The sequence below is a fragment of the Barbus barbus genome (assembly GCF_936440315.1).
Source record: "Barbus barbus genome assembly, chromosome: 21".
Lineage (NCBI taxonomy): Eukaryota > Metazoa > Chordata > Actinopteri > Cypriniformes > Cyprinidae > Barbus > Barbus barbus.
The window spans coordinates 12034696-12050963 of NC_136749.1; the positions used below are offsets into that span (position 1 = coordinate 12034696).

The 16268-nt window shown below is 36.8% G+C and overlaps 1 protein-coding gene across 2 annotated transcripts in view; it reads left to right on the forward strand.

Moving 5' to 3' along the window:
- Positions 1-732: 732 nt before the first annotated feature.
- The window catches only part of ankib1b (ankyrin repeat and IBR domain containing 1b), a 32845-nt gene continuing 17309 nt past the window's right edge, over positions 733-16268 (forward strand). For both annotated transcript variants that reach the window (XM_079445215.1, XM_079445216.1), the window contains exons 1-11: positions 733-900; positions 4904-5168; positions 6503-6803; positions 7766-7948; positions 8140-8257; positions 10635-10843; positions 13214-13302; positions 13411-13555; positions 14714-14880; positions 15752-15840; positions 15964-16094. In XM_079445215.1, the coding sequence (XP_079301341.1) occupies positions 4981-5168; positions 6503-6803; positions 7766-7948; positions 8140-8257; positions 10635-10843; positions 13214-13302; positions 13411-13555; positions 14714-14880; positions 15752-15840; positions 15964-16094 (1620 nt within the window). In that variant the 5' untranslated portion in view covers positions 733-900; positions 4904-4980. The remainder of the gene's footprint in view (positions 901-4903; positions 5169-6502; positions 6804-7765; positions 7949-8139; positions 8258-10634; positions 10844-13213; positions 13303-13410; positions 13556-14713; positions 14881-15751; positions 15841-15963; positions 16095-16268) is intronic.

The following is a 16268-nucleotide window of genomic DNA, read 5'->3' on the forward strand; positions in this document are numbered from 1 at the left end:
TTAAACCATTAACTTTTATGTAACCTAACTTTTAATCATTTTTATGGCACCGACATGAAAGGAGGCCCTTTAAAGCAAATCTCTATTACCATTTCCCATTCATTGCTAAGGGAACAATAAAATAAACTTTTGCAGTTTTTATTTTTTAAAATGGTAGCCTAAGTAAATTCAAAGTGAGTTTGTTTCTTAATTACCAGCATATTGCAAGTTGTTTACCAAACACATTTAATATTTGCCTATATCGATTTTAACTCTTCCAACGTGATTAATTAATTTAATAAAATAACATTTTATACAAGCCAAACGTTAAGTATGTCCAGTGGAAGTCATTAATTGACATTTATTTATCTAATTTACTATTGAATTACTTTTTTAATATGCAAAGCATATTAAAAGATTATTTTCTTTTAGAGACACGGTAACCGTTTCCGCCACAATAGTATAGTTATGAAAGTTATTGTCTTTTCATTAAAACTATGCTAACTTAGCATATCTCATGTAATGCAATCAATTATTTTAGCAACTGATGTCATTAAAAAAAAAATCGAATAAACCGTGAACTTGGAACATATTTCACTTTTTAGTAACACGAGTGTCTGTATGGAAAAGTGCCTAAAGTTGCGAAAAGTCATATTTAAAATAAGAGCACCTTTCCTTTAACTACGTTTTTCAGCGCTCGGTGTCTAACGGGAGCGCAACTGATGGGGCTTTTATTTTGAAATCCTGAACTTCAGAGAAGGCTACGGCGTTATTGAGGAAGGCTTCACGGCGGACGAGGACTGTTCACAACAAAGGCGAGAGGCAGATTTCTATTTAGAGTCAACACAGTTTCATCAGATAAGCGCTAAATTATTCAGGGTCAGAAAGAGGAAAAACGACCGCTATCGTCGTGCTAATTGGGTAAGTAGGTTATGTAAATTATGTCGTGCTTCATCGGAGAAAAGAGTTGTTTGGAACGACATGCAGTTTTATTAATACGCTTATATCTCATAACAACAAATCGATTGGTTGACAGCGATGCAATGGCATTTGTTTGTTATAGATATGCATATAAACACGCTGTATCTCTCTATCTGATGTAACATCTGGATAATGTCAAGTTGCCAAGCTAACTGAGTTATCACGACTGATCTGAGCATAAACGAAAAGCGGAGAGTATTGATTTTATAATTACAAGTAACAGATGCCCCATAAGGAATGCATGGAAAATAAAACCATCCAGCAAACAGTGGCCAGCTACTCCGCTGAAAACACGCCCCGGTGACTATTTTTGTCAACGTAAATAATAATGTTTTGCAACAGTCCAGTGGCTATTTTCTCGTGATTTGAGTGTGTAATCTATGTAATGTGTATGTAAATAGCAGACTATGTAAACACATCGCCCAGCCCCTTCTAGGAAATCGACGTTTGGCTATAAACAGCACAAAGAATCTGGAGCAGCACACACACAACAGCTGACTTCCTGCATGCTGAGCATTTCACTCGCCAACTGGAGAAATTAAACGTTAACGTATCCTAATACCCTTGCAAAAGTTACCATGGTAACCATAGTTTCCGCGCCAAAATGCCATAGTTACTACAGCTATGTATGCTTCGAACTGTGACAGAAGTGTTTTGTGATCTCTCTTTTGCGCTTTTTATGATTTATTTAAAAAAATCACACATAGAGAAAGACTTTTGAGAATTTTTATTCAAATAGTCTACATAAGGTGAAGGCCTAACATAACTTGGGCTTCTAGAAAAAGCTGTTTTATTTGACATGGAGAGGGTCGCCCACTTGTGGGTGCTGCCATGCTTGCATCACGTGACTAACCTTATGCAGTTGCCAGAGATGGCAATAATAATTAAAAGCTTATTTTGCACACAAAAATGATTGAAATTGAATCCAAAAATGTACAACTATATGAAATTTCACATCTCACACTACACATATTCAGCTGGTACTAAGCAACTAATAAACAAAAACTTAGTGTGTGCGCTTTTTTTTTGTGGGGGATTTTGAAATTATTGTGGTTTTATGTAATACTAACTCTCAGACTCATAACATAACTCTCATTTTATGGTGGGAACTATGGTTACCATGGCAATATATTTTTGTAAGGTTAGACATGCCAAGTGTATTACAATGCTCTGCAGATCTGGGCAACTTTGATATAAAAAGAATAGAATGAGGTGTGTGTTTTAATCTATAATAACTGACTGGCTTTCAGGTTTCTAAATGTTTAATTATTGAATTAAACATATTTTTGTACATTTTGCCAATGAGAAGCTTAAAGAGATAAGAAAATCTTTCAATCATTTAGCCACCCCCCATGCCATTTCAAAACTGCATTACTTTCTTTCCTCTGTGGAACATAAAAAAATATATTTTGGGAAATGTCTCAGTGTTTTAAAAAAAATGCATTATAGAGGGGGGGACAGGATTGGGAAAGGGCCGTGCGTGAGCCGGGACTCAAACTCGGGTCACCCAAAGCGCAATGGACCTCAGTGTTAGTTCTTTATTTAAAATTTTTTTGGTCCATAAAATAGAAGAGTCATTCTGTGTCAAATCGACCAAATTTCAGAATCTGCCCCAGCTCAAATTTTTGATTTTGTCAATATATTTTCTGAAGAAAGATAAACATGTATAGCGATAAAAGCCAAAATATTAAATGTCATCTATGTATATTTACTGAGTAATCCACTATTTTGTGGGGGTGGTGGGGAGGTCAAAATGACAATTTTAGCAATCTTTGTTGCATTATATGCCAGTGGTGACTGTTCAGAATTGAGAAAAAACTATTTTCAGTGTGTATCAGCCGTGTGCAAAGTGACCACATTCGGTTTTCAACATCGAAAATGGGTAAAATTCCACAAATTCAACATTGAGTCACATTGGGCTTTGTCTCTGGGATTGAACCACAGGGCCTTAAAAACGGAGATTACAAAAGAAAAGTTTATTAAAAACTTTATTCTAAGAACTTTACTAAGTTTATTAAGAGAGATTTTTAATACTTCCTGATTTACAGGCACTCAAACTTTGGAAAAAGAATATTTATGGCACTCGGATAGGTATGTTCTGTGTAATTGTTTTGATAGAGGGAAACAAGCTATGATTCTAGATTCAACATTATTTCATCTTCAGACGTTCCCCTTTAAATACAATAAGTATCAGCTGCATACAAAGTGGAAAAAAAAATGGGTAAGAATTAACAATCTAGGCATAGAGCCGCATTGAGATCCCCATATCTCTGGGACTGAACTATATAGGGCCTTGGAAATGAAGATTCAAAAAGAAAAGTTTATTAGGAACCACAATCTAAAAGGACATTAAGATAACTTTCATACTTCTTGAGTTATACATACACAACTTTGGAAAAATAATATTTATGGCACTCGGACAGGCATTTTCACCGCAATTATTTTGATACAGGGAAACAAGATACATTTCTAGTTTCAAAATGATTTGTTCTTCAGACATTCCTCTTTAAAAGATAAATGTATAAGCTGAATGCAAAGTGACCCACATTTGGTTTTTGACGATTGACTGTGTGTACAATTTAACAATTGAGATTCCAATATCGCTGGAGTGAAAACATTTAGAGCTTTAATTGAAGATGCCAAAAGGAAAATTTGTTAAGACCCAAAATCTAAAAGGGCATTAAGATATCTAAAACTTCTTCTTGAGTTACAGGCATGCAAACTTTGGAGAAAAAAAAAACCAAGTGCTTTTTCCCATTTTTTTAAACAGTAACCAGTTGCATGTAATGCAACAAAGATTGCTAAAGTCAATAGATTTTACTAATGGACCTACCGGTCTAAAAATAATAATGATGCTGCCATCTTTATATAGTCATTATTAACCCCCTGCAATCTGGCTCCAAATCTCCGGAGAGAGTTGTAATTTTGAACCCCCCACGTATTTCACAGAAGAAAGAAAGTCAAACAGGTTTGAAAAAACATCAAGATGAGTAAATTGTGACAGAATTGTCATTTTTGCATGCACCATTCCTTTAACATTTTGACACCCCTCTTTAAAATATAGTTCACACTTATCATTCTATATAAGCCAATGCAAGACCACCCAAAAGAGGTTAAGCATGAAACTAGGCCAGACGAGTTGTGTTATACCCATGAGGTTGTCTGTCTGTGATGAAATTGAGTCAGTGTTTGTAAAAGTCCCTATTTATTTTTTCTGCTGTTGGGATACTATAGTCACAAAGTCAGTGTAAATATGAATACAGTTGGCACCTCAGGTGTCCACGTTGACAGATGGCATTTGCGGGGGCATAACTTTTGCCCTGCTGAATCCTGCACCTCGACAGAACCTGCTCGCGGTAGGTTGACAGCAGTTGGCGAAGGGAGCCGGAAGCCCCTAGTGTTCCTGGAGGAAGTCTGTTTCGTTCCTCGCAAGCTCCTGTGGAGAATGAGTCAGTGTGTTGAGACAATTAGCCGTCTGCTTCTGATCCAAGGCCTGTTTTCATTTTTCCTTCTGGAAGGTTGACAAGGATTGGCGTAGATGCGCTGGTTTTAGATCAGCTTTTAGAAGCGGCTATGCTCTTGTAGGTCTTCTAAAGGGCACACATGTGAAGTGGGACATGTTTAGCATCTGCTTCTGTCAGGCCTCTCATGTGGTTAAACATGTGATTTTGTTTTTGTAAGTGCTGTTTGGTTATGGTGGGGAGTCAGTTTGCTTCTAATAAGCACTTCAGGCCTGTTCCTCAGATTGTTACTGCACATGGCTGTAAAGGTTATACATTTATCACAACTTCAAATAGGATTTATTTTCCTTTGGCTTGTTTTTTGCCTATTAACATGCCTCGTAGTGGAGTTGGAGATTTTTCCGATGTTTACTATATGATGTAGCTGACTCCTATCTGATGAAGTACAGTGGACACATTCTTTGCTTTATTCTTGTTTCCAGGAAGCGCACCATGTCGGCTATCTGTGGACCCACAGGCTGAAGAGGTCTGATCATTCTGGAGAGCTGGGAAGCGAGAGATGGGGAACACGGCCACCAAGTTCCGCAAAGCACTGATCAGTGGAGATGAGGTTCTGGCCTATCAGCTCTACGAGGGCAACCCTCAGTTCAAAGAGTCTCTGGACCCCAACACCTCGTATGGGGAACCGTACCAACACAACACCCCGCTCCATTATGCTGCCAGACATGCTATGACGCGCATACTCAGGTAACACATGGCTTGTCCAGTAATATTTAACATTTTGGTATTCTACTTAGTTTTTATTTAAGCTTTCATAACCAAGAGGCTTTCTGATTTCCAGATGTTTAATGATTGCCTTTATGTTTGGTTTCTTATTTTCATGCAAATTTTCATTAAAAAATAAAATGTATTTCATAGTTTTTATTTATCTGTAGCTGTGATTAATGGGTTAATAACACTGTTTTGTTGTCATATGTCAATTTATTAAAATACATTAAAAATGCAAGTAACAGCTTGAATAAACCTTCAATGATGAGAATATTTTCAATTTCTGAATTAAAATTATTTTTGATATTTTTGGGTGTAGACTAAAAACCATATCGGGTAATTGAATATTATTTCTTATAAAAATATTCTGCTTCACTGCTTATTATAATGTTAATGTAAATTTAGGAATTGTTAAAAACATTTGTCCGCCAAATCATGGGCTCCAACCAACATGAAGAAATGCAAAAGAAAACATTAAACAAGAAATTATACCATAATGATGGCCTGAAGACCGTTGTGACTCTGTCAATAAGTGTTTTGAAATATCTTAAAATACATTTTTATGACAATGTTAGTTAAATGTGATGTGGGGCAGCTACCTGAAGATGTATTGATATTTATGAATTTAGAATTCATACTTTTTTTCCTAGGGTAAATATATTTAAAAACATTTTTTAAATAATGACTGTGACTCACATTAAATAATTTTTTTACTTGATGGTTAAAGTGATAGTCAAAAATGAAAATTCTGTCATTAATTACTCACCCTCATGTTGTTCCAAACCAGTAAGATCTTCGTTCATCTTCAGAACACAAATAAAGATATTTTTGATGAAATCTGAGAGCTTTCTGACCCTGCATAGACAGCAATTTGTGTTCTGAAGATGAACAAAGGTCTTACGGGTTTTTGGAACGACACGAGGGTGGGTAATTAATGACAGAATTTGCATTTTTGGGTGAACTATCCCTTTAATACCTCATGACATTTTTAGAGTCATTAAACGGTAACCTTTTTTGGAAATCTTCTTTATATTTTCAAAGCCAGATTAAACCAACCTGAATACAGAGAGGAGATTTTGAAGAATATGGTTTTAAGCAAAATTATTCCATTTCCTTTTTGCAGACACTTTGCAATAAGTTTTTGGAAATTCATATGGTCTTGGGGTAGGGTAAAAATAATCATTGGCACAATTTTATTGTCAGAATTTCATTATCAACACATCCCTAAAATCTGGTTTCTTAAAGCAAAACCAACTGAGAACCAATGCCTGCTAACTTTTTTATATATCATCCACCATGCCATAATTTCACAGGTCCTTCCTCTTCAGCAAGGATGGGAACCCCAACAAACGTAACATGCACAATGAGACCACACTGCATGTGTTATGCATGGGGCCAAATATCTTGCTATCCGAAGGGGCGCTGCAGCCGCGACTAGCCCGTCCCTATGAAGATGAACGCAGACGGGCTGAGTGCCTCCAGATTATTCTAAAGTGGACCGGCGCCAAACTGGACCGTGGTGAATATGAGAGTGCTGACGTCAGTGCCACCGATAACAAGAAAAACACACCACTACACTACGCTGCTGCCTCAGGGATGAAGATGTGTGTGGAGGTACTTATGGCACAATTATATAACAGTGTCGATACATGCACAGAGACACAGTTGTTGTGTCCAAAATCATTCTGATTCACTCTTTGACTACACATTCACCTGACTACACCAGAATAGGTGCAACACTAGCAATCTCTCTGTAATGGCAAATTGTGGAGACATTTTAATTGTTCATGTTTCTATCATACTGCACACCCCTATCTCCAGTCATTTGGTTACCTTTTTGACCACCTGGGTAGTTGGTACGAGGTGATTTGAAATTGAGATCCCTGATCTGGAACATTCGGGAATCTTTGTTTTGACAATAGAAAAGATTAAAAAGTTTTTATTCTAAAAAGTGCTTATTGGGTGAAACTTTATAATAAGGGTCAATAAGGTTAACATTAGTTAATACATTATACATGCATGCCTTGAACAGCATGATTTTCTTTTAAGTATTTTATAGGTAATGTTAATTAATAAATTACTATTGTTCATGCTCGTAACAGGTGAACTAATGTTAACAAATCTTTACATCTTAAAGTTAAAATGTATTCAGGTATATACAAATTAAAAAGGCAATTTACATTAAAATTAGATGAATAAATGCTGTAAAGTTTTTATTAACATTTTATTATTTTCATTTTGTTTGTTGCATTAACTGATCTGAGAACTGAGAACTTTATTGTAAAATGTAACTGATTTATGTTTTGAAACTTCCTGGAATTGATCTTCAGTACTTTACCTGAACTCAAACACACAAAAAACTTTGACTTGACAACTCTTCCACATCTACATTTCACAAAAAATGTGGCAAATATTGCTATTTGTGTATAATAACGTATGTTCCAAAAGGTACCGTATGCTATCTTAGTTCAGTGAAACCTTATCTCAAAAGAGGAAAATTTGGTTCCTTGTGTCATGACCTTGTTAATCTGTTGAGCTTTCCTCTGTATATTAACAGTATTTCCCTCTTTCTGCAGTTTCTGGTGAAGCGTGGTGCAGACCTGTTTGCAGAGAATGAAAATAAGGAGACCCCATGTGACTGTGCAGAAAGGCAGCACCATAAGGAGCTTGCGCTCAGTCTGGAGTCTCAGATGGTCTTCTCCACTGACCCCCATGCAGAGGATATTGAGGCAGAGTATGCAGGCTTGGACCGCAGGGAGGTGAGCTCTCCAAATAAACTCTGGAATTTCTTGTGACATTAACATTTGCCTCAAGCCCTGGTGTCCAGATGTGTCAGATTTTAATCTGCATTTTTTAGACCAATAAATATAGACGAGTTTGATGCAAATGTCTGAATACTGATTTGGCTATGATTCAATGTTTAACACGTAACCGTGTTAATGTGTTTCAGTTTTATGAAGGTTTGCGAGTGCAGGACCTCAGGAGACTAAAGGACATGTTGATAGTGGAGACGGCAGATATGTTGCAAGCTCCTCTCTTCACTGCAGAGGCTCTTCTTCGAGCTCATGGTACGATTGTGTCAAACACTCATAGACATGTTCACTGCTGTTGGCTGGCTCAAATTTAATTTTTGTAAAATTTGTTGAGAGTTGGTAGCTGAAAACTCGGTTTGGTTTGGTTTGCTGTTAACACTTTAGTATAGTGACCAATTTTAATTAACTAGTTGCTTATTAGCATGCCGATTATTAACATATTGGCTGTTTATTAGTAGTTATAAAGCACATATTCTACATCCCTAATCCTGCCCAATACCTAAACTTATCAACTACCTTACTAACTATTAATAAGCAACAAATTAGGAGTTTGAGGCAAACGTCTTTTGAAAGACTAAAGTGTGACCGGTTTGCTTGTTCTGGTTTGGTTTTGTTTGGTTTATTCTGTTTATTTGACAGCCAGTGACCATCATGCATTTGTATTTTATGGAAAAGAGCAGCTTTGACTATTTGATTACACTTTAGAATAGGGAACACTATTTACTATTAACAAGTTGATTATTAGCATGCATATTGCTAGCATATTGTCTGTTTATTAGTACTTAAAAAAGCACATATTAATGCCTTATTCTGCATGACCATAGTCTAGATCCCTTAACCTGGCCCCATGCCTAAACTTAACTACTACAACAACTACCTTACTTACTATTAATTGGCTTCAAATTAGGAGATTTACTCATGGAAAACCTTAGTTAATGGTGAATATGTTCCCTTATCTAAAGTATTATGACATTTTTATAATAATTCCTTTTTTAGAGCCTTACACATGAAATGTGGGGGAAAAAAACTCTCTATGTTGTGGCCCCAGTTGAATTAAATTAAAATGAAAGACCAAAATATATTTTTGTCATGATTTAACTAAAACAATGGAATGAATTATTAAAACATGACCACAAATTCATTTGTGGGAACATATTTTTAATTTGTCTCTTTTTTTTTTTTCTCCACAAGAAAAAAAAAGTCATTTGATTGACAAACGACTTGAGCCCAGGTAAATCATGACACAGATTTAAGTTTAAAGCAAATCATCTGTGGAAGGTGTGAATTGATTGGACTGACTTACTTTCACTGTTAAGGACACTTTTTGTATGTAGAATCATCAAACATATTTTTCTTGCTTCATAATTTGGTTTGAACGGATACAGTGCTTCTGACTATTATGGATATCATGCTTCTGACTATTATTTAGCAAACAAACATGCAAGGGGCAGGACATTTGTAGAACTTTGTGTGGGATGGCCATTTGAATTTGTGTAAATTTGTGACCATATATTCTGTGCAGGCCTACTTATTAGGTTCATTCTGACGCAATCCTTCCAGTTCCTAACTCATGAAGAATATAGCTTCATGTGCATTTACAACAGCTTTAGGAAACCAGGTATGGTATTGTCCTTGGAGAGAGCTGAAAAGCATCCCTGCTCACAAAGCAGACCTAGATGTTTCCTTCCCCTTAATTTTACAAGAGCACTCATGTTTAGAGCTGCCAAACTCTCTGGCACAAGACTTATAATTGGATCAGTGCTTTCTTTAATAATCTTCAATTATGTGAGCAGCCTGTCTAGCAGGCCTTGTTCCAGATGACTAGAGCCCATGGGAGAAAAGGGCAGAGCTCTGATTCATGTGCGTTGCTATTATTGCCACGGCCTCCCTGGAGACTGCCAGCCGAGGCTCAAATATGCAGTTTCACCTTTTAATCTTAAACCCAAATTCACACTCTTGACTCCTGAAACTATGATGGTAGAGCACAAACGATTTGGCTAGCAGGTGTAATGCTTTTTGAGGATTTTCATTTGGGAAAAATTCGTCTCTTTCTTTGGAGGCAAGTTTTATTTGTTTATGTGCTTTGCCTGGGACTTTAGACTGTGTTATCTGGCCTTAAGCATCTGGAATCTGTCTCCAGGATTTCCTCTGGGAAGTGCCATTTCTAGTCTTTTCTTACCCCAGCACACTTCATTGATGTTGACCGATAAGTTCATTCAAAGATATCAAAGTATATGTCCTTTTTATATGTCGCCACCATCCAATGCAGCCTAAAAAAGAAGTGAATGTCTTTACACCTCTTAAGTATTGAATGACTTAACATGCATTTTAATGGTTACTCATTATTGCTAAAAGCATACTTCACTTCCTTTTTTTTCCTCCCTTGTGGGAGTATACCAGCCATGACTGGCAGGTTTCATATCAAGACAATCAAGTGCTCTCATATCCTATGGGAAAACAACCTACTGAACATCTGGGTAGGTTTTTCCACCCAGGAAAACAGCCTTGTTGAAACTCTTGAATCAGCTGCAAATTCTACTGAAATTAGCATCAGTGTGACTCCTCCTGTAGGTTTTTTTTTTTTTTTTTGTCTCTCCATGCGTAGTGACCCACGTTTCCCTTTGAAATTTAGACTGGGACAGAGAGAAACTCCTGGAAGCTTGGATGTCTAATGCTGAAAACTGTTGTCAGCGCTCAGGCGTTCAGATGCCAACTCCCCCGCCCAGAGGCTACAACACCTGGGACACCCTGCCCTCCCCCCGTACGCCTCGCACCACTCGCTCATCCATCACCTCCCCGGACGAGATCAGCCTGACCCCTGCTGATGATGATCGCTCCTTGGTGAGGGATCAGATTTGGTCCTCTATCAGTGATTGTACAGCCTCTTCTCTGTGCAGAGTGATATACAATAGTTAGTCTTGATGTAATAATATTGAATGCTTATGTTATAAATTTGGGTGGTGTAGCCATGGGGTTTGATCTGGGCTACTGATAGGTTGTAGGTTCAAATCTCATAAACGGAATCAGTCAATTACAACCATTGTGCCCCTGAAAATGCATTTACCTCTACTACTACCTCTTAATAAGTATTGTATGAAGGATACCAAACATGCATTTTTCTGTTCAAAATCTTGTTGCACAGTGCATATCTATAAATCCATAAAGTTGAACTTTAACCTACAGATAATCCTAAATATTTTTGCATATGAAAATGTTGCTCTAACAACATTTTCTCCATATTTTGCATTTGCTAAAAGTTTTTTTTCTTAAAACAAAAACAAAAACAAGGGCTTGAATAATATAAAAGTAGCATATATTAGAAAACGACCAAAACCAAAAATATTTTTAAAAGAGTTGGGTTAAACAGTTTGTTTGGGCCATACTCATAGTAAAATATAGTTGCATGTACAATAACCCTGAAAAAAGTAAATTTCTTAATTTCCTTTACTTGCTACTTTACTTCACAGATTCTCTATCCTCAAAATGAATCCAAACACACAGGAAAATACTATAGTCAAATCGCAATAATTCTATTTTTTTTTTTTTTTATAAAAAAATTAGGCTGCTGAGTTCCAATGATTAAATTCAGTCATACAAATATCTGAAATCACTTTATAAATTCAGATCCAAGTATCATTAGTTTTATTGCTGCATTTAGGTCCTGAATTTCAGTGTGGGATTGCGCATATATCGCATAGTTCACATAGTTATACTCATTCCCGCAGATTTCAATTTTTTAATATAAGGAAAATTCCTGCATACCTTTATTCAACGTAGGTTAGATGAGTAAATACATATACACAAACTGTCAGATTAAATGAGTAATTTGAAAACCACGTGAGTGATTCAGCTATACAGCGTCTTGTCTCTTTCACTCTCTCGAAGTTGCTTCACATCGGCGCATCTCGTCTGCACTTCAAGATCTGCTACACACTGCGATACAAAACTTTCACTCGTGTTTTGGGACAGCTGACAGAACTGACACTTGCCTAATTGCCATTGTTGCATTGTTACAAAGATGTATCATTTGCATCTTTTAAAATCTTTTTAAAAGGCGATTTTCTGTGTGCTCAGTCACATCCAAAGTGTGCGCATATAAAGCCGCTTCGCAAGTATCATATGAGTTATTTCGCTTTGTTGTGCTTAAGCAACCAGATACACACAAAATGACATCAAAATGGCAATCTTGACGAATATCCTCGTAAACAGTCGCTTTAGTCTTAAGTGAATTTAAACCGTTTATGTAAATGCAGAAAGTAAATGCATGAGTATCTAGATTGGATCCGTGCATTGTGTCGTGTGACAGCAGCCTAGTAAAGCTGTGCTGTCTGTCATTAATGTTAATCAAACAACATAAGACAGAAAATCACTGAATAAGTCTTGACTGAATAACTTTTGTAACTTTAATCTGTTTTTAATATACGGTTTATTCAATTATTGTACCTGAATACTGTAGCTGCTGTTAGATAAGAACCTAAATTCAGGTGTTGGGTTTAACTGAAAATATTAGTTAAATAAATTACAATATTCAGTGATGTGATATGTTCTCTGTGTGGAGTAACGTCTGGCGAAGTTGCAGCTTGCTCTTATTATTAAAACAAATAGAATGCAAACAAGTAGCATTAATAGTCATTTTAGTTAACACATGCTTATGATAAATTTGAATGCGTATTTATTCTTATTGTAAAATAATGGAACATTAGGTCATGAATATTGTCTCAAAAGTCATGGAAATATATTGGTAAAAATGTGTATGAACCCTGAGTGCTAAAATGACAGATTAGTTCAAAAGTAAGTTGATTTGGACAAAACCAACATATCACACAGTATTGACTATAATTTCCTAGAGATAATTTCCTATTTCCAAGAGATTGTAAAGCGAGCTTGGTTCAGGAGCGATTAGTCTTAGTATGTCGTAACACAATCGGTTGTTTCATGTATCAATAAAAGACCCTGTAGTCTAAAATCAGGTGCATGGTCACCACTTTCACAATAAAGCCACAGTCTATGCTAGAAACAAACTTGATAATCATTGAATAGGCATGAGGAGTTTGGCTAAATGTCTTGGATGGTGTCGATTGTCATTGTCATTTTATCAAACATTTATTATTCTAATGCTTTTTATACTGCTTCATATATAGAATGTATTTTATAGCTAGGTATATTATGTAGATATTTTCTCACAAATGTTGTTTTGTTCTCCACTGTCAGTGCGGCATTTGTATGTGTGCAGCCTCCATGTTTGAGGAGCCTGTTGATATTCCATGTGGTCATGAGTTCTGCAGAGGATGCTGGGAAAGGTGAGGGTGTTTTCTTTGGAGACTTTGATTCAGTGCTTTAGTCACATTACAATCACCGTCAGTTCTCACTGCTGCTGTAACAATCATTTTTACTTTGCCCTTTGGCAGTTTTCTGAATATGAAGATTCAGGAGGGGGAGGCCCACAATATCTTCTGCCCAGCCTATGACTGCTTCCAGCTGGTTCCTGTTGAGGTCATTGAGAGCATTGTGTCCAGAGAGATGGACAAACGCTATCTGCAGTTTGACATCAAGGTATAATTACATGATTAGATGCACATTAGTCTTAATTATGTTCGTAGATACTGTTGTAATTGTATTATTTAGTGATATTGTGAGTTAAACAGGACGATAGATCAAGCAATTCAGCAGTCAGTCAATATTAGGCCCCAGTTTTGATTCTAACCCTGTGATTCTGTGTTCATAGGTGGTTTTCCAATCACACAGATCAGTCCTCTCAGTGGAGTTTATGTGTTTAGTGTTATTGTGAAGTCAGTCCAGAATGGTGGAGCATTGAAATGGGAGCTGAGAGGGTTGAAGTAACTGTAACAATGGCAGCTCTCATCTGAGAATGTCTGAGAATGATACTTCTCACGTTGTGGAGTCCCAAGCCTTTCAGTATGTTGCCATGGTGATGTTGAATCTTCCACAAGGGCGTCTTGAGTTCTGTTGTAGCCATTTTTAGGGTCAGAGTGTACTAACGGACTTCTGGTAAAAATTAACTTCGATCCCAGTATCATAACAAGACTCAGCGAATTAGATGAACCGGAAAGGACAAAATATTTTTAGTTTAGGTTTGTTTAATCGACAAAGTTTTATGGCAATTTCTCAAACTTTTACATGACATAAATTTTGGATCAAATAAATGCAGTCTTGGTGGATATAAGGGGACATATTTCAAAAACACACACAAAAAAAATGTATTAACCCCAAACTATTGAACAATAGATTAGTATAATATAACAATGTAAGTTTATATATTTTTAATGTTAATAAGCCGCTAGTTATCTTTTTATTCTATATTAAGTTACCCCCTTTTTGTATCTCTTGCTAGTTTGTTGTTCTTATAACCAATGATTCTGTTTTCTTGCTTTAATTTATTATTTTAAAATTAGCACTAAAGTTCTTCAAGGCTATTTTTACTCGAGCCAGAAACCATTAAGTAAAGAATTCACTATACTATTCTAATTTTTGTTATTAAGAAAAAAGAGGACATGAGATAAAAGTTGCATGTCGCCATCTAAAATTGTCAAACATGCAGTTTAGTAATTTTACATCAGAATCAGAGAATTGCAGAGAGCCACATATTAAAAGAATAAGGCAGTGTTTTGCATATCAAATGCACCCTCACTTGCTTTCTCCTCTATTTTTTCCTCCGTCCTCCTCTTTACTCTTTTTCTTGTTCTTCCTCAGGCATTTGTGGAGAATAATCCTGCCATCCGGTGGTGCCCACGGGCTGGCTGTGATAGAGCGGTGCGATTGGCCGGACAGGGGCCAGGTGCCAGCACCTCTGACCAGCTCAGTTTTCCTTGCCTCCAGGCCCCTGCGGTGGACTGTGGCAAGGGCCATCTTTTTTGTTGGTCAGTGCCAGTCACTGATACAAATCTCTCAAGCCATTATACCATTTGTAATTCTGAACGAAATCTGCAGTTCACTGCATGATTTAATGTGATTTAAAGGGCAGATATTAATAGCATTGAATAATATCAATTGTATTTCTAAAGGACTCATATCCTGCACTTATTTATTTTAGCAGTGCAAATTATGTTAAAGAGACATTGTCGAAAAGATCACACGTGTTACATATAAATAAATGAAGGAAGAATTTGTGTTTGTATGTATGTTCTGCTCACAGTGGTCTCTGGTGATGCAGCTGGCCGAATTTCTCTTTCCCACAGCTCTGGTCCTTATGTCCCCAACACATAAACACATAGACATATACACACACCCACACAGTGGGCTTGTATCTCATCACTGCCTGTGCCAGATCTGAGCATTACATTTGAGTCAAAACACCCTCCCCTCTCTCACACACATTTAATCTGTCTTGAGTAAATATGGACTGAATCTAATATGTAAGAAGCTGCCATTTAAAAGGTGTCTGTGGTCAACAGTCTGCCAGCATTGTTTTATTCTCAGCTGGTAGGTCACCATTCTGTCCTAATTGAGTAGTAGATATCAGGGAAAATACAATGCTAAATGTTAAACCAGAACATCTCAAACTCCTGAACCTGGCGGGTACAAAGAACTGATCGAAAAATTTGTTACATTACACCATGTTAATATGTTAGCATAATTTAATCTTTCATTCATGTTTGACACACATGCATATCCCCACAAGCCATTCCACCACCAACAACTAAAATGCATGGAATAGAAATAAAATGTTCACTAGAAATGGAATTTCCTTCATGCTTAGGCCTGACGTCACACTGGTGTTTCTCCCCACAGGGAGTGCCAAGGAGAGGCCCATGAACCATGTGACTGCCAAACTTGGAAGATGTGGCTCCAGAAAGTCACTGATATGAAACCAGAAGAATGTGAGCTTGTTTTGCTGTACTTCTCAGTGACTACTAAGATAAATATCCTAAAGTAATGTTCCTACCTGTCCAAAAATGGTTTTGGACCTCAAGCAACTTTATTTCTGTCTTTTTCCATTTCAGTGGCAGGTGTAAGTGAGGCATATGAAGATGCTGCCAACTGCCTGTGGTTACTCACCAACTCCAAATCCTGTGCCAACTGCAAATCTCCCATTCAGAAGAATGAGGGCTGTAACCACATGCAGTGTGCCAAGGTTATTTGTGTTATAATAGATTTATGTATATACCAGGCTAAGAATGGGGCAGAGTCGTGGAGTTTTTCAGAGTTGTAGAATGCAGCGTTGAAGAGAGTTGGTGTGAACAAAGGGTCAAACATGATACCAAGGATATTTAAAAGGGATTGACAAGCTTTAAAATCGATACACAAA